The sequence below is a fragment of the Lemur catta genome, chromosome 10, assembly GCF_020740605.2.
Source record: "Lemur catta isolate mLemCat1 chromosome 10, mLemCat1.pri, whole genome shotgun sequence".
NCBI lineage: Eukaryota > Metazoa > Chordata > Mammalia > Primates > Lemuridae > Lemur > Lemur catta.
In genome coordinates, this window is record NC_059137.1 from 79,181,086 (window position 1) to 79,197,657 (window position 16,572).

A 16,572-nucleotide genomic window follows, 5' to 3' on the forward strand; every position below is an offset into this window, starting at 1 on the left:
GATAAAACCTAAAATGGAGGAAGAAATGAAGAGGGAGAAAAGAGGACGGTGATATAAATGTGTGGTGAGATCTAATAACTGCACAAAACAGTCATCTGTAAAATTTAAAATAAACATTGTATTAAAATATCTGACAACAGCAGATATGTTGAGAGGGAGTTAAACGGACTTAACATGTTCTAAGGATCCTGTGTTGTCCAAAAAGAGATAAAAGCACAAATTTATATTAAGAGTTTGATAAACTGAGAATGCATGAAGTCACGTGGAAGTTGGCATTAAAGGAAGTTAAGAGGATAAAATCAATATAAATCTGAAACCAATCCAAAATCTGTCAGTCTAAAAGAAGGGGGAAAAAAGAACACAGGGAAGGTAGAATAAACAGAAAGGAAATAATACTCTGGTAGATTTAAATACATTAATAATTATAACAGGCTGGGCGCCGTGGCTAATGCCTGTAATCCTAGCACTCTGGGAGGCCAAGGCGGGTGGATCGTTTGAGCAAGAGCCTGAGAAAGAGCAAGACCCCATCTCTACTAAAAATAGAAAGAAATTAGCCTGACAACTAAAAATATATAGAAAAAATAAGCCTGGCATGGTGGTGCATGCCAGCAGTCCCAGCTACTCGGGAGGCTGAGGCAGAAGGATTGCTTGAGCCCAGGAGTTTGAGGTTGCTGTGAGCTAGGCTGATGCCACAGCACTCTAGCCCGGGCAACAGAGCCAGATTCCATCTCAAAAAAAAAAAAAAAAAATTATTATTATTATAACAAATATAAGTGAATTAAATCTTGAATTGATAACTGTCAGACTAGATTTTTATAAATACAACTATATTGTGCTTATAAGACATTTAAATATAAAGACACAGAAAGGTTAAAAACCAACACTAAACAAAAAGAAAGTTAGTTACATCATTTATATATATACAGTAACACCAACATGGTTAAAAATCCATCAGCTTTTTAACATAAAGTCATACGTTCAGAAGTTTCAAACTTTCCAATTAAAATAATTTTATAGATTAGTAGTTTTAAGCTTTGTTCAACATACACTTAATTTTTAAATCTCCATTGTTAGTTGTAAAACCAAAGTTATCATTTACTGTATGAAGCAATGGTGTAGAAACTAAATGGGATCTTATTTTTCATAATTATCACAGATTCGCTTTGAATAAGTCTCTTACCCTTTTCTTAGTTTATTTAAACAAACAAGTGTTATGTGCCAAATATTTCATGGGTAACAGTGTTGTGAAGAATAATTACATGACATCTTCAATGGACTGAATGTTTTCATATCCCCCAAATGCATATGTTGAAATCCTAACCCCTAAGGTGGTAGTACTAGGAGGTAGGGCCTTTGGGATTAGGTCATGAAACCATAGCCCTCATAAATGAGATTAGAGCCCTTATAAAAGAGACCCCAGAGAGATCCCTCACCCCTTCTGCCATGTGAGGTTACAGTAGGAAGACTGCCATCTATCAGGAAGTAGGCCCTCACCAGACACCTAATCTGCTGGCACCTTGATCTTGGGACTTCCCAGCCTCCAGAATTGTAAGAAATAAATTTCTGTTGTTTATAAACTACCCAGTATATGGTCTTTTGTTATAGCAGCCTGCACAGACTAAGACAGAAACTGGTACCAAGAAGTAAGGCTACTGCTGTACCAAATACCTAGAACTGTGGAAGCAGTTTGGAACTAGGTAATGGGGAGAGGCTGGAAGAGTTTGAAGGTGAACATTAGAAAGAGTCCACATTGCTATGAATGGCCCATGAAGGGCGATTCTGGTAAGGGCTCAGAAAGAAAAGAGAAGAGCTGTAGAGAAAGCCTCAATCTTCTTAAAGAATACCTAACTAATCCTGATAGAATGTCAGAAATATGACATTCTCAGAAATGAGGAACATGTTGTTAGAAACTGGAAGAAAGGCAATTCTCTCCATAAAGTGGTAAAGAACGTAACTGAATTGTGCTCCTGTCCTAGTGTTTTGTGGAAGGTAGAACTTACAAGCAATGAAATTGGATATTTGACTTAGGAAATTTCTATGCAAAGTGTTGAAGGTGTGGCTTGGCTTCTCTTGATTGCTTGTATTAACAGTAAAAATGCAAGAAGAGAGAAATGATTTAAAGATGGAATCATTCATAAGAAAGGAAGTAGAATTTTAAGATTTGGGAAATTTGTAGCCTATGTTGTAATGAGAAAGCAGGTTCCTGTTCTGGAGAGGAACCAAGGGTATGGCCAAAGGACCATCTGATAAGGAGATTAGTCAGCCATCTGCCAGGAGCTATTGTCTAAGAAAATGAAAGAATGATTCCTCCCTCCCCCCAGGCAATTCGGAGATCATCAGAGTGGTTTTAAAACAGGGGCCACCTGTGCCTTTGGGATCCCAGCACTGGCAGCCTGGCAGCACCTCTCATCACAGGCTCCAGTCCCTACATTCTGGTGCCATGCTCATCGGCAGCACCAAGTGTAGCTTCAGAGGGCCCAGGTGTGGCATGCACGCAGTGGTCACTTCTTCAGAGGGTGCAGGCATTTGGCAGCATCCATGTGTGCTGTCTCTGCTGACCTGAAGAATACACAAGACTGAGGAATGTGCCTTTCTCCACCTAGATTTCAAAGGATGGAGCCACAGGCACATGACCCAGGCAAGGAACTACCACAAAGGCAGGGCCACCACAAAGAGCCCCCACTAGGGCAAAGCCCAGCAAAGCCATGGGGGCAGGACTTACTAGAGTCTTAGGGATTCAACCCCTGGCCAGGAGAACTGCAGGGATGAGACCCCCAGTGTGTCCAGAAGGTGGGACCACCCAGTAGGCCAGGAAAGCACTGAATTCAGCCAAAGAAGATTATTCTCTGGCCTTAAGGTATCAGAAATCCTCAAGACCTGTCACTCTTTCTTCTTTCCTATTTCTTCCTGTTGGAATAGAAATGTCGGTCCTGTGCCTATCCCACCACTGTATTTTGGAAGCACCTAAATAGGCCCACAGCTAAAGGAGAATTTGCCTCAGGATGATTATACTTTGAATCTCACCCTTATCTGATTAAATGATACAGTCATACACTATATAATGATGTTCTGGTCAACAACAGACTGCATAGATGACAGTGGTCCCAATTATAATACTGTATTCTTACCTTTTGTATGTTTAGGTATGTTTAGATACACAGATACTTCCCATTGTGTTATAATTGCCTACAGTATTCACTACAGTAACATGCTGTACAGGTCTGTAGCCTAGAAACAACGAGCTATATATACCATGTAGCCTAGGCATGTAGTAGGCTATATACCATCTAGGCTTGTGTAAATACACTCTATGATGTTCACATGATGATGTAACTGCTGAACGATGCATTTTGCAGAATGTTAAGCAATGCATGATGTATTCAGATGAGTCTTGGACTCAAACTTTTGAGTTGATACTGGAACAAGTTAAGATTTTGAGGGCTACTGGGATGGAATAGATATATTTTGCTTGTGAGAAGGGCATGAATTTGGGGGAAGGGAGAGGAATGGAATACAAGGGACTGAATGTGTATGTCATGTGCAGTTATAGTGAGAAGAGGGCCGCCTATGAGGAAGTGGGCCCTCACCAGACACCACATCTAACAGTGCCTTGATCTGGGACTTCACAGACTCCAGAACTATGAGACATAAATTTCTGTCATTTATAAGCCTCTCAGTCTATGGTATTTTGTTAGAGCAGCCTGAATGGACTAAGACAGTATCTATCAATGAGTTACTAATTATCTTGAAAAAGACATTTACTATAAACATCTCTTCCTATAGCTGCAATTATTCAAGCTTACTTAATATAAGATTGTCTATAAGTGAAAATAAATTAGTTCACAACAGATACTATGTCCTGGGAAACAGTTAAAACCAAGAGGGATAAAATTTAATTGAGGGCTAATGTGTGGAATAAAACCATCCACATTGCATACAGGTTGAATAAAGCAAAATTCTGGCAGGGGAACATGGGCTTGAAAGATTATAAAATGGTAAACTTCAACTAAAAAAAATAGGGAGAACTTATATTTATTAAAATGATACCTTAGTTTCACATTAGAACCAGGAAACAGAAGAATAAATTAACAAGGACAAAGATAGGATCCAGAAGAGCAGAGACAATAAAGAGAAAAGGACAGGGAGGATCTTACAAAAAGGTAAGTGGTTTCCTAGTTTCAGCTCCACTACTGTCATTTGCCCTTTTCACTTATACTTGAAAATGTGGCTTTACCTGCTTCTGGTTCCATATTCAGTAATTAAGATCCCTCCAATGCTACCTAATACTATATCCTCAATCATTGCCCCTTATTCTTACTATTCTTTTTTTTTTAATTAAAAAAAATGTTTAAATTTTTTGTAGAGACAAGGTCTTGCTATGTTATCCAGGCTGGTCTTGAACCCCTGGCCTCAAGTGATCCTCCTGCCTTGGCCTCCCAAAGTGCTGGGATTATAGGCGTGAGCCACAGCACCTGGCCTTACTGTTCTTATTGGAGCTCATTATCTTCTCAAACATACATGATTCTGAACAGCTTTCTCAAGAATTTTCTTGCCTCCACCTACCCAGCTTCAATAAAATTCATACACTATCTTCAGGTAAAAGCTATCATTTGGCATACTTTTGCCAGTGGCTTCAAAATTCCCAATTGCCTAAAGGATAAAGCTTAATGTCTTTATGCTGGTATTTAGGGCACTGTAAGACAGCCCTCCTCCCAAGCAATCTAATACAATTGAATTTTTAAATCTTATATAGCTACCTACCATTTATTCAACTCAATTTGTGACTGGCACATATTGCACGGCATCATGGTTGGCACATTATATATAATGCCTACATTATTGTAAAGGGCATAAATATGGTCCCTGGGGTTAAACTAGGAGTTAGCCAGGCAAAGTGTGAGTGAAAGACTTCTCTTAAAAAGTTGGTACAGAAAAGTATGCTTTCAGATTCTAGTTATTCCTGGTCCAAACACACAGCAATGCTTAGATAAAATACAAAATAATAAAACAAAAAAGACATAGATGCATGTAAAACAAGATACATCTCCTTGGACCAGGAGAAGAATAGAATCACAAAATCAGGTCATGGGTCTGCTGCCAGATCCAAAAGCTAATAGCAGTAGCTCCTTCAAGGCAATGGTGAGGCTTACAAAGTGCCCTAGAGGCACGCTAGTGAATCCAGCAGCTGAAGTAAGGCTTTCCACTTTAGAAAGAAGGCTGAAAAAAAAGATAAGGCTGAAGTTTCTACCTAAAGCTAAAGATTTTATAAAGTTGCAATTATGAAGTCAGTAAGAAGGATACAGGGCATCAGAGTCAGAACCCTCAAGAACTCAGTGACTTGTCCTGCAAAATTCCTAATCATTGAACAATGGGAGATCTGATATGCTAACAGAAAACTAGTATCATGCTACCTACCATAAGGCAATATAAGCTTGGACTGGAGGCCCGAAAGGGACAGGTAGAAGTAATCACAACATCAGTAAGAGGTTAAGGGGAAAGACTAGAAAGGGCTGGGAGTGGGAGGACTCCTACTCAGTGAGCCTGTGAACTACAGGCTCAAGAGAAACAGGGGATGAATTTACCAACACAGTAACTGGCACAATCTACAAATGACTTTGAAAAATGTTTGGGGTCTTCAGAGGAGGAAAGAATAACAGCTATAACAAGACAATGTGAAATAAAAGCATGCAGAAACAAAAAAAAGACCCAATTAGATGTGACATATATAGTCATTCAAATAAAAATCTCCCACGAGATAAACTCTAGACTGAAAACTGAGTAGTGGGTGAATTATAAAATGATACTGAAGAATCTACCTAGACTGCAGCAGAGACAGAAAATGTGAAAAAGCAATTAGGAGACGTGCATGGAGAACAGATTGAGAAGCTCTAATGCAAGAATTTCAGAACAACACAATAAAGGGAAAGATAAAGAAGCAATTTTCAAAGAGAAAGTGGCTGGGAACTTTTCAAAATTGAAGACAAGAGTCCTCAAATTAAAAGTGCATATCAAGTGTCAAGCAAACTATATTAAAAATAAGTCTACTCCTAAACACAATGGACTAAAACTGAAGAGCACTGAGAATAAGAATAAAATCTTAAAGAAGTAGAAGCATAGACATTTTGGTAGAGAAAACAACCAATTGCAAAGACCCTGCAATGACAAAGAGATTGATTTGTTCTAGAATAATGCTGCTCAAGGTGCAGAGCATAGACCAGTGTGGTCCACAAACTTTTTGTTACTGGCCCATGGTGACAAAAGTACAGAAATTAAAGTGAAGGGTTCAGAAACTTTCATAATAATTTGACATAGAAATTACATGTCTGGTGAATCTCATAATAAGAAATTGGAGCTTAGACTTGTATTCCTCGGGTCCTCTCTTCCATTTTTATAGTACTTCATTCTTATCCTATTTTTATTCAAGTAGCCATCCAGACCAAAGAGGAAAATAAAAACTGGCCCTTTGCCATAGCTAATTTAGAAGCACTACTCCAAAAATTAAAAGACAGTCAGTCAGCTGGAATGGTAAGAATAAGAATGAGAGTAGGACCGGCTGAAAGAGTAGAGGAAGGTATGGATGGCTCATGCTGGACCCCAGGGACACGATGATGGATATATTCCAAATGCCTGGGACACGGCTGAAGGTTTTTAAGCAAGAAAGTGACCACTACATACAAAGAAGCTGGAAGATACAAAAGTACAGGGAGCAGTCAGAAGATTACTGGAGTAGTCCAGGCAAGGGATGACAGCAGCCTGGACTAGTATAATAGCAGAGACAATAGAGAGAAATGGAAACATCTGAGAAATATTTTGGAAGAGAAATCAAAAAATTCTGGGTGATGGACTGGATTATGGATAAGGGAAAGACAGAAAGATACCAAGAATGAGACATGAGTATCTGGGTGGACAGGGGTGGCTAAGGATGAGCAGGTTTGTTGTGGGAGAGTTAGGGGGGCAGGAGTCACAAGCTGAGTTTGACAAGTTACTGTCGTGTCCAAGTGTGCATAATCAAGTTGGAAGCTGGATACACAGGTCTGGAGCTCATGAAAGAGGTCTGGGAGATTATAAGTATTTTGGAGTTGTCAATATACAGATAGAATTTGAAAGCACAGGGACGAATATCACCTAGAGAAAGCAGGCAGGGTGAAAAGGTAAGTAAATGAAAGAGGACAAAAAGGAAAGAAGATGAAGAGAAAATGCTCGAAGGAAAGGTTATGATCACCCCTCCCCCGTTGTTTTCCCCCTCAACAAATAAACTCAAGTTATCTGTGCTATAATCACGTGGCCTTTACTTCCAAGGTAACTGTTATTCATCATCTCCAATGCACAGCAAAACTAAAGGATGCATATCAACAGCTAAGCTAAGAGAAAGGTAAACGTAAGAACTATATACAGCCTCCCCTGCCATACTACCAACAATGTCACTATTTATAGTGAGGAAAATTTACAATTATTCCTGAAAGGCTTCCAAGAAGCAATAAAAAGAATAGCTGAATGAATAAGGAATTACTATACAATAAGATATTAAAATCATAAATGGCAATAACTGTGAGGAAAAAGCCTTTGCCAATCCGAATGGGGGGAGGAAGCAGATTGCATTCAAGCAACAAGTACATACCAATGATCCTGCCTGAAATTTCAAGGCTGGCTAGTTTAATCTTCAGCCCACAATCAGAACCTCCCTCATTCTCCTTATTTACTCTATCTGTATTATATGAAAAAATTAAAACAAAATAACAATAACATGTACATTTAAGGAGCAGAACACTGAATAACTTGACTCTAGTAGTATGTTACGTTAACTGGATGTATCAATCTTGAACAACTGCAGAAAGCTCTGCCGTCACCATTCCCTTCAAAAGCACCACATTACCTGGGGCTTACATCATAGACATATGAGGATACTGTAAGCTTCTAAACATTTTGAATTTCAATATATTTTATACACAGACTGCATCAGTTACCATTTCATGCTTAAGAACATATACAATTACTCTTTCCTCTTCTATAAAATTTGCACTCATTAGCACAGAACTGAACACTTGCTCCCCTAATGTTTTCTTCATCTCTAACTTTCCTAAGCTCCAAATAAGCCTTCCCATTGTACCTAAATTAGTCTAAGGTAGTCACCTGAGTTTATTTGTTGAGCGGGAAAACAACAGAGGGGTGGTGGTGATCATAACCTTTCCTTCTTATTTATCCGCAGAGGAAAAGACCAAGACCCCCAGTGGACATCTGAAACCACAGACAGTACCAAAGCCTATATTTAGTATGTTTTTCAGTCTAATAACTGGGACAGCTACTAAGTGACTAAGTGGTGGGGAGTGTCTACAGTGTGGATACACGACAAAGGGATGATTCACGTCCCTAGCAGGATGGAGTGGGATGGCAGGAGATTTCATCATGCTACTCAGAACAGCATGCAATTTAAAACTTATGAATTGTTTACTTCTGGAATTTTCCATTTATTAATAATATTTCCAGACCTTAGCTGACCATGGGTAACTGAAACCACAGAAAGAAAAACCATGGATAAGGGAGGACTATTGTATTTCCTATTGCTGACTTTGTTTCCTTCACATTCAGCTGCTATTTCTTTACCAAACTTCATCTATTATCTTTCAAGCTCTAGCCTAAAATTTTCAACCTCAGAAAACTCTTCCAGATAAATCCAGGCCATTTTAAAGTATTCACTCAGTAACTCTTTTTATTAACATGTGTATGTGATTGTTAACTGTTATTTTTGTATTCTTTTATAACCACCATCATGCCACCTCACAAACATAAATTGTGTGCCTTCTATCAGCTCCCTTCAGGACACCAGCTCTCATTTCTCATTTCTTCTGCTCTCACTAGAATCTCACACAACATTCTGCCAATAGTAGGTGTGCAATAAATACTTAAATAGAATGACTGATTAACGGAACGTAATCAGTCAATGAATGGATACTACATGCCAGGCACTGAGATTATAAAACTTATTTTTTAAAAGCCCCCTCCCTTTGGAGTGTTGGTGCCTAAGCAGAATGAGGAAGGCGGAGAGAGGGCAGCAGAGAGATTATTATAGTTACACAAGGGCAGATAGAGCAAGTAAGAAAAAATATTCAACATAATGAGAGCCAGGTTTCTCATTGTTAAATAAGGGAGTTACAAATTTGAAATTTGAAAACTAGACTGAATCCTCAGTGTAGGACTGCAATCAAAAGTATCACTGTGAACTCAGGGTTTTCAGATTATGTCTGTGTTTATGTGTGCATGTATGTACATGTATATGTATTCATGTATGTCTCTGTCCACTGAGAGATCTTGGGAGCAGTAACACCACAAAAACAATAAATACCACTAGCACCTAGGCTTACATATAAATACCGTTTTCCACCAGAAGAAAATAGAGAGCCTTGAAGAAATGACTAACTCCAACCCTGGCATAAATAAAGTAGATATAAAGGTGAGCCCCTGTTGTGACAGAAGGAAAGAAAGTCCTCCAAGAATGATGGGGACATGTCAAAAACATACAGAAGTTGTTTGAAGGGGCCAAGTCGAGGAAATTCTGAGCATCAAAATAAATAATGAGAGTAACATTAAAACCTACTGAATTAAAATTATAAATCACAAGTCCAACATATATAAATTTAAAAATAAATAAAAGTTTGATGATAAATGGAATATTGACATAGTTTCAAAGTACATCCCATAAAAATGCTTCCTACTTTCAAAAGGAGAAAAAGCTAACTTTACGATGGAGAAATTTGGCAGATAACACCTTAATTAAGTGATTAAAGGGAACATTTTGAGTAATGGGACAAATAAAAACTACACACACTATCACAGGATGCAATGAGAACACAGTGTTCAAGATATTCTTGCCAAAGATGCATAACCTGAATATAATCACGAGGAGACACAGACAAACTACAACTGAGGATCTACAATCCTCCAAAGCATCAAGACACAAGAAGTGAAGGCAGAGGTATGCAGAAACTTCATTTGAGATAGAGAAAGATGAAAGCATGGGGCAAGAAGTCGCTGGTTCCCTAACAATGTAAGTCAATGCATAGGAGAAACAGCTAGAGTAAAATTTCAAGGGGAAACTGTCTGAATTTATAAGTGGCTATTATCAGGTTTGTATGCTTATGTGCTTACAATGAGGAGAACTACAAGTTCTTAACCTTTTTTGTGCCACAGTCCTCTTGGAGAGTCTGATGAGGCCTATGAACTCTTTCTCATAATAATACTTTTATATATATATAAGAAATAAATATGATTACAAAGGAAACCAATTATATTGAAATACAATTGTAAAAATGTTATAAAAAACATATTTGTGATATAGCCCTATATGCAATTTCTTTAAAATATGTGCTTATGAAAACATATATGCTCTTTTTAAGACAGTAAGACTAGTGGAGAGTCTAATAATAACCGTAGTTGTGAAGTATTAATATGCATAAGTGATATTTCAGGATATCTAAAGCAACTGTAATATGTTTGTGAACTACAGGGTAAGAACACATGAATTAAAACTTAAAAGGAGTCTTAAATATCAGTGAGAATTGACAATCTCTATATTTATTTCCATTACTATTTAGCAGGCACTTTGGAAGGTACAGGACAAAAGTGATCATTTGTCTAAATTATCACATTTATACAGAATGGTGTTCCAATTAACGTTTTACACCACACTTAAAACTACTATAGTGATATATACACTACTATAGTGATATATACAACAGTACATGGCAACAAATTTGATGACAAGTTAATACCTAACAACAAAAATCATGAAGGCTCTATAAAATGAGACTATTCTTACCTATATACACAAAATTATAAAATGCTAAGCTCTGGCATTATGATTAAAAATGCTAATATTATCTCTGAGTCTATAACTGAACAAATTTTTATACACTGAATTTTAGCAGAAAAGATTAACTACTTAGAAGAATATTTGGCAGATATAAATTCTCAAAGGGATACTAAATTAGCTGTTTCTAATATATATATAAAAATAAAAGTTATTGGATAACCATCTGATGTGTGCAGACAAAACAAAATCTTTTGAAATATAAATCCTGACTCTAAGCCCTCTTAATTTAGATAATATCTAAGTGTAATATTTCTCACATTACTTATTATGGGGTTAAAAGTAAAGCATTATAACTCTAAAAACAGCATTCAAAATATAATGATATTTTTATTAAAATCACATCTAAATATCAACATTTAAAGAATCAAGAATATGATCACAATTTGAAACAAATATTAGATGTGTAAGCCTAATTATATTAATTCTAAACATGCGCTTGTCTGTCAAAATCTCCATACCTTTTCTGTGCTAAACTATTTCAATGAAGCCTAAAAATATATTGCAACATAATAAAAGAACGAAACAATTGTATCCTACCTAGTTACTTTGCAGCTTGATTCAATTAAGTCATTTTCAAAGTCAAGTAGGCTGGAAGGCATATTATATTCCAATGGGGATGTCAGTCTTTTCAAACGCAAAAGACCAACACAAAATTTTGCTCCCATCTCTTCCAATTCTCGAGTACCAATCTGCAAACCCTAGAAATAAAGTAATATTACATATATTATTAGAAAGAAAGAGTTTGCTATATTCTGGCTGCACCTCACTCAAATTTTATAAAAGGAATTTATAACTATATTAATAAAATTAAAAGACTGGTACTTTGTATGGAGCTAGGACTCAACAAGTATAATATCTTAACAATATAAGATTATTCTATGTCATCACAAGGGAAACTAATTGTTCTAAAAAACCATTTCTAAAATGTCTACTCTCATTCACTATTATGCAAACTATTTTCAACAACATGCTGGGGAGAAAAATACAGATGAACATTTTGGTTAATGCCACTCTTGAAGTTCATGTGAGAAACAACATTTGAACAAGATCTTACTAGTATTTCTCGTAATCCACTACTTTGTATGCCAATGTTGAAACATTATGCCTTATTAAAATCAAGGCTTCATCCAATACGTACACTTGAACATTACCTTATAGATACTTGTACTGTATGATAAGAGAAAATGGTCAATAAAAAATAAATGAAAGGTAAATGCCAAAAAAAAGAATCAAACAAATCTAAGCCCATGAAGTAGCAGTAAAATAAGTTCCTATGTTTCATGTCAATTAAGAATGCCCATTTCAAATTTTATCTACTAAGGTGAAAATATTTTGCCCAACCCCCTACCCTTTTTTAACTAATGGCTTCCCAACAAACAATATAAAGTTTACCAAAAGTTAAATGTTACCACATAAAACCATAAAAATAGGCTGCAAATTAAGACACTCCTTCTCATTTATTTTTCAGATAAAATAAATCTCTAAAATAGGTGAAATCCTTACACCAACAAAAGTTGTAGGTGTAGATGACAGCAAACATCAATTAGAGAAAAGATAGTATAAAACAACATTTCAGGCTGGACACAGTGGCTCATGCCTGCAATCCTAGCACTTTGGGAGGCCAAAGGGGGAGAATTGCTTGAGGCCAGTGTTTGAAGCCAGGAGTTCAAGACCAGCCTGAGCAAAGTAGTGAGATCCTGTCTCTACAAAACATTAAAGAATTATCCAAGTATGTGCCTGTAGTCCTAGATACTCGGGAGGCTGAGCCTGGAAGATCATTTTGAGCCCTAGTTTGAGGCTGAAGTGAGCTATGATCATGCCACTGCACTCTAGCTCTAGCAACAGAGCAAGACTCTGTCTCAAAAAAAAAAAAAAATTTCAATGATCAGACTAAATGACTTCCTAGGGCACATAGTAACTGAATAAAGTTAATTATAAAAACTGTTACTCCACATGAAATGCATGCCTTTATAATAATAATTTTTTCTATTTTTTTTTTTTTTTTTAGTTTACATAAAGAGCTTGGCCCTCTCCCAAATATTCTAGGAAATTTGACCTAACTGATTTTATTAGAACATTCATTTGCCTTCTTAAGAGTTTTAGAAAAGCTATACCTGTTTCTGAGTTAGTTCGTAGAAAATAAAAATAAAGAATACTTACAGCTTAAAATTCCGTAACATAAAAACATAGTTTAGGGTGAAGGAGACTGTTTACTAAACTGTTATTAGACTTACACATTCATGAGCTAACAAGTTTAAAATATTTATGTTATATAGGGATTATATGGGAACTGTCTGTACTTACCAAGTTTGCTGTGAACCTAAAATTGTTCTAAGAATAGTCTATTAACTTTTTTTAAAAGTATATGTTATGATCAAAGCCTTGCATTTTTTAATTAAAAAAAAAAAACCTGGCTCAGTAAGGTACATTTCTTTCCCTAAAAGTTTTAAATCAATGTATACTCTATTAACTAAATTATATACAAGAGAAATGAGTATTTATTTGGCATCCATTTTATTTTTAAAAGTTTATATATTTATATATTAAAAACAAAAATAACTTTTTAAAAAATTGTTTTAACATTTTATGCTTTAAAATATATTTTTGCTTTCTTTTTAAATTTGTTTTTTTCAATGACCAAATAAATTTATTAAAATACAAATAGAATATTTTTAAAAATCCAATAAAAGTCTATCTGTGGAATCCAAACATAGTAACAAACCACTACTATCGAATACTATATGATTTCAGAGGGTATCCAAGCCTTAAGTGCCCTGACTGCTTCCTTCCCCACTGCCCATAGGCTAGTTTCAGAGACAGTATTGCTGTAAATCGCCTTCTCCAGCATGAATCATCTCTTCAAGAAAAAGTCATTTACAGTGTATTTCCATAAATCACACATCCCAAGGTTTTTCCCCAGCTGCCACCTATTTCTTATACAAAAGCAATTCGCAAGTTTTCTCCTGTCCTACACATTTATCCAACATGAGACCCTTGGCAAAAGTCCACTAAAGCAATGATTAGGGGACAAGGTTAGGAACTGGAGTGGTGCTAATGTTACATTTTATCTCTCATCACCATCATGCCCTTGGTAAACTAGAATGACTACACATTATTGTTTTACAATATCTGGAGAGATCTCATATTACACTTTGGAAGAATAGCATACTGTGATCAACCTAAAGAGTCTCTCAACAGAAAGTACTGGAATTTCAGTAAGTTCTACTTTATTAGGTCCCAAAAGTTTGAACATCAATTGCAAACTCAACACAATTTTCTTCCTGTTTGTTACAGACTGAAAAAGTCATCATTTAGCGTCTCCAAAAATATTTGACATCAACTATAATATATTTACATGTTTAATGATAACCAATTACATTTTTAACTCTTTTCAAACACAGAGTTATAACCATCTTTATGTGAGGTATATAAAAATCACCATCAGATTCAGTATCCTCTTTCCCCATATCAAAATAAACACACAAAACGGAATGAAGGAAAAATTAGCATGACACCCAGAAATCTTTCTGTAACAAGGCAAGAAAAATAAATATTCAGGCCTGCTTGTTGCTTACCTAGGTCCAGTTCATTATGCATTAAGTCCTCAATCTTAAAAATTAAAAAACCCAAAATTACCTAACATTTTACTAGTCTTTAATTTCAAAAGTAAAGTTTAAGCTCCAAGTGTATCCAATAAAAGCCTATGTGGCACCACAGGAGAGCAGTTGTAGTAAAGAAAGAACTTCAGTAAAGAGATACGCCCTTAAAAGTCACACACACACAAAAAATCTAACTGTAACAAACCAGCTGCTTTATAAGTCAGTCTAATGCATTCATTTTAAATGCATAAAATATACTTACACCCAATAAATTAAAATGGTAGAAAATTTTTTATTAATAATGTACTACTCGCACAGCTTATTATGAATTACTAATTTGCATTTAAATATCTATTCCAATGTGCTTTCTTAAAAATTATAAATGTAAATAGACTCAAATAACCAAGAATTTCCTAAGGATCCAAGCAAGCTATTTAGTTCAGAGAAGTTAAAAAACCTGCTCTTAGGAATGCATATGATTGAACTCCACTATTCCAAATTACACGGAACTCACTGAAAACAAGCATATCATTTAACATGTACTTGATAACTATGAGAGTATGTAAGAAAGGAAAGTCTTCAAATACTTTTTATGGCTAGAAGACATGAGAAGCTTTACCTTGTACTTTCCCTGGTCACAGCCACACAGAGTACTCTCCATGGTATAGCTTCTCTGTACCCCTATTTCCCTCCAAACCACAACACGTGCTGTAGATTCCTTAGATTTTTCCACTACGAAGCTACAGCTGCTCATGCAAAATGCTGGGGCAATATGACTCAGTATCTTAGGCAAAGTCTGTAAAAATGAGAAAGATAATAATAAAATAAATGAAGAAGTATTTTTTAAATTTTAAAATTTTTTAATTTTAAAAAATTTGGTGAAAGCACAATGATTAGAGCAGGGCCATATGGATCTTACATCCCCTGCTATACAAACATCAAAATGGTCCTCTTACTAATTTAGAATTTTCTGCTTTTCTAAACAAATATAGTAACCAGTTAGAAAACATAATGGAAGAACCACATTCATAGTAGCAACCAATAGGTGGAATAAAACCATGTTTAAAAATATGAAGAAAAACGTTTAAAATACAAAGAAAATTTAGTCATGAAAGTCTAATTGAGAGATTTAACATGGTAAATGTCAACCATCCCTAAATTAATTTAAAAAGCTAAGACAATCATAATCAAAATACCCCAAAATTTCTGCAACAGAAAGTTATTCTCAAGTTCACCTGAAACTGTAAATATGGAAATACATCCTAAGAAATACTGGGGGAAAATAGGGGGCTATGACTGGAGAAATCATCCAACAGTTATCAATCTAGACTGTACATCACAATGTAAGTTAAATTGTGATACTGATATATAAATAGATAAATCTCAAGAAAAAAAGAGTTCAGAATTAAAACCACAGGTATTAAATTTATTATTATCATTATTAGTGCAGAAAAGATTGATAAATCATTCATTAAATATTGGCATAACTGGGTAGCCATTAAAAACAATTTGAAGTCACTCTTCATTAAATTAAATGCTAGCTCGACTGAGAATTTAAACTTAAAATTAATAAGTAAAACTTCAAAATGAAACTAAAAACAGTAAACATGGAACTGCACTTTTAAAATCTTAGAAAAGTCCTTCTAAGCCTCAAAACTCCACAGCCATTTTAAAAAAATCAACAATAAAAATTTTAATTACTACCCATCATAAAACAAAAAATTAGAAAATATATTTGTAAAATATAGTTATTTTAAAAACAATAATAATTAGATGACCAGTATAAAAGCAAGCAGAGAAAATGTGAAAAGGTTATTTTAAAAGAGAGGGATCACAGTTGGCCAAACATATGAAAACTCAACCTGATTTATAATTATTTATATGCTAATTAAAACAATCAGATATGATTATATTTTCACCTAGCAAAGATGATAGTACAATGTAGTAAGGGTGTGGAAAAACAGCACTATTATTATTCATGGTATTTGAGAGTATCAATTTGCACAATCTTTGTGAAGGACAGTTTGGCATTACTAATCAACAGAGGACTACTGAAAAATAAGTTTTAGTACACTCATATAATAATAACAAAAATGCACAATGCAA

The 16,572-nt window shown here is 35.4% G+C and overlaps 1 protein-coding gene across 3 annotated transcripts in view; it reads right to left on the reverse strand.

The window, feature by feature from the left end:
• The window catches only part of AGTPBP1 (ATP/GTP binding carboxypeptidase 1), a 169,247-nt gene that overhangs the window by 11,612 nt on the left and 141,063 nt on the right, over positions 1-16,572 (reverse strand). For all 3 annotated transcript variants that reach the window (XM_045562705.1, XM_045562707.1, XM_045562706.1), the window contains exons 24-25: positions 15,086-15,262; positions 11,405-11,565 (exon numbers count right to left, since the gene is read on the reverse strand). In XM_045562705.1, the coding sequence (XP_045418661.1) occupies positions 11,405-11,565; positions 15,086-15,262 (338 nt within the window). The remainder of the gene's footprint in view (positions 1-11,404; positions 11,566-15,085; positions 15,263-16,572) is intronic.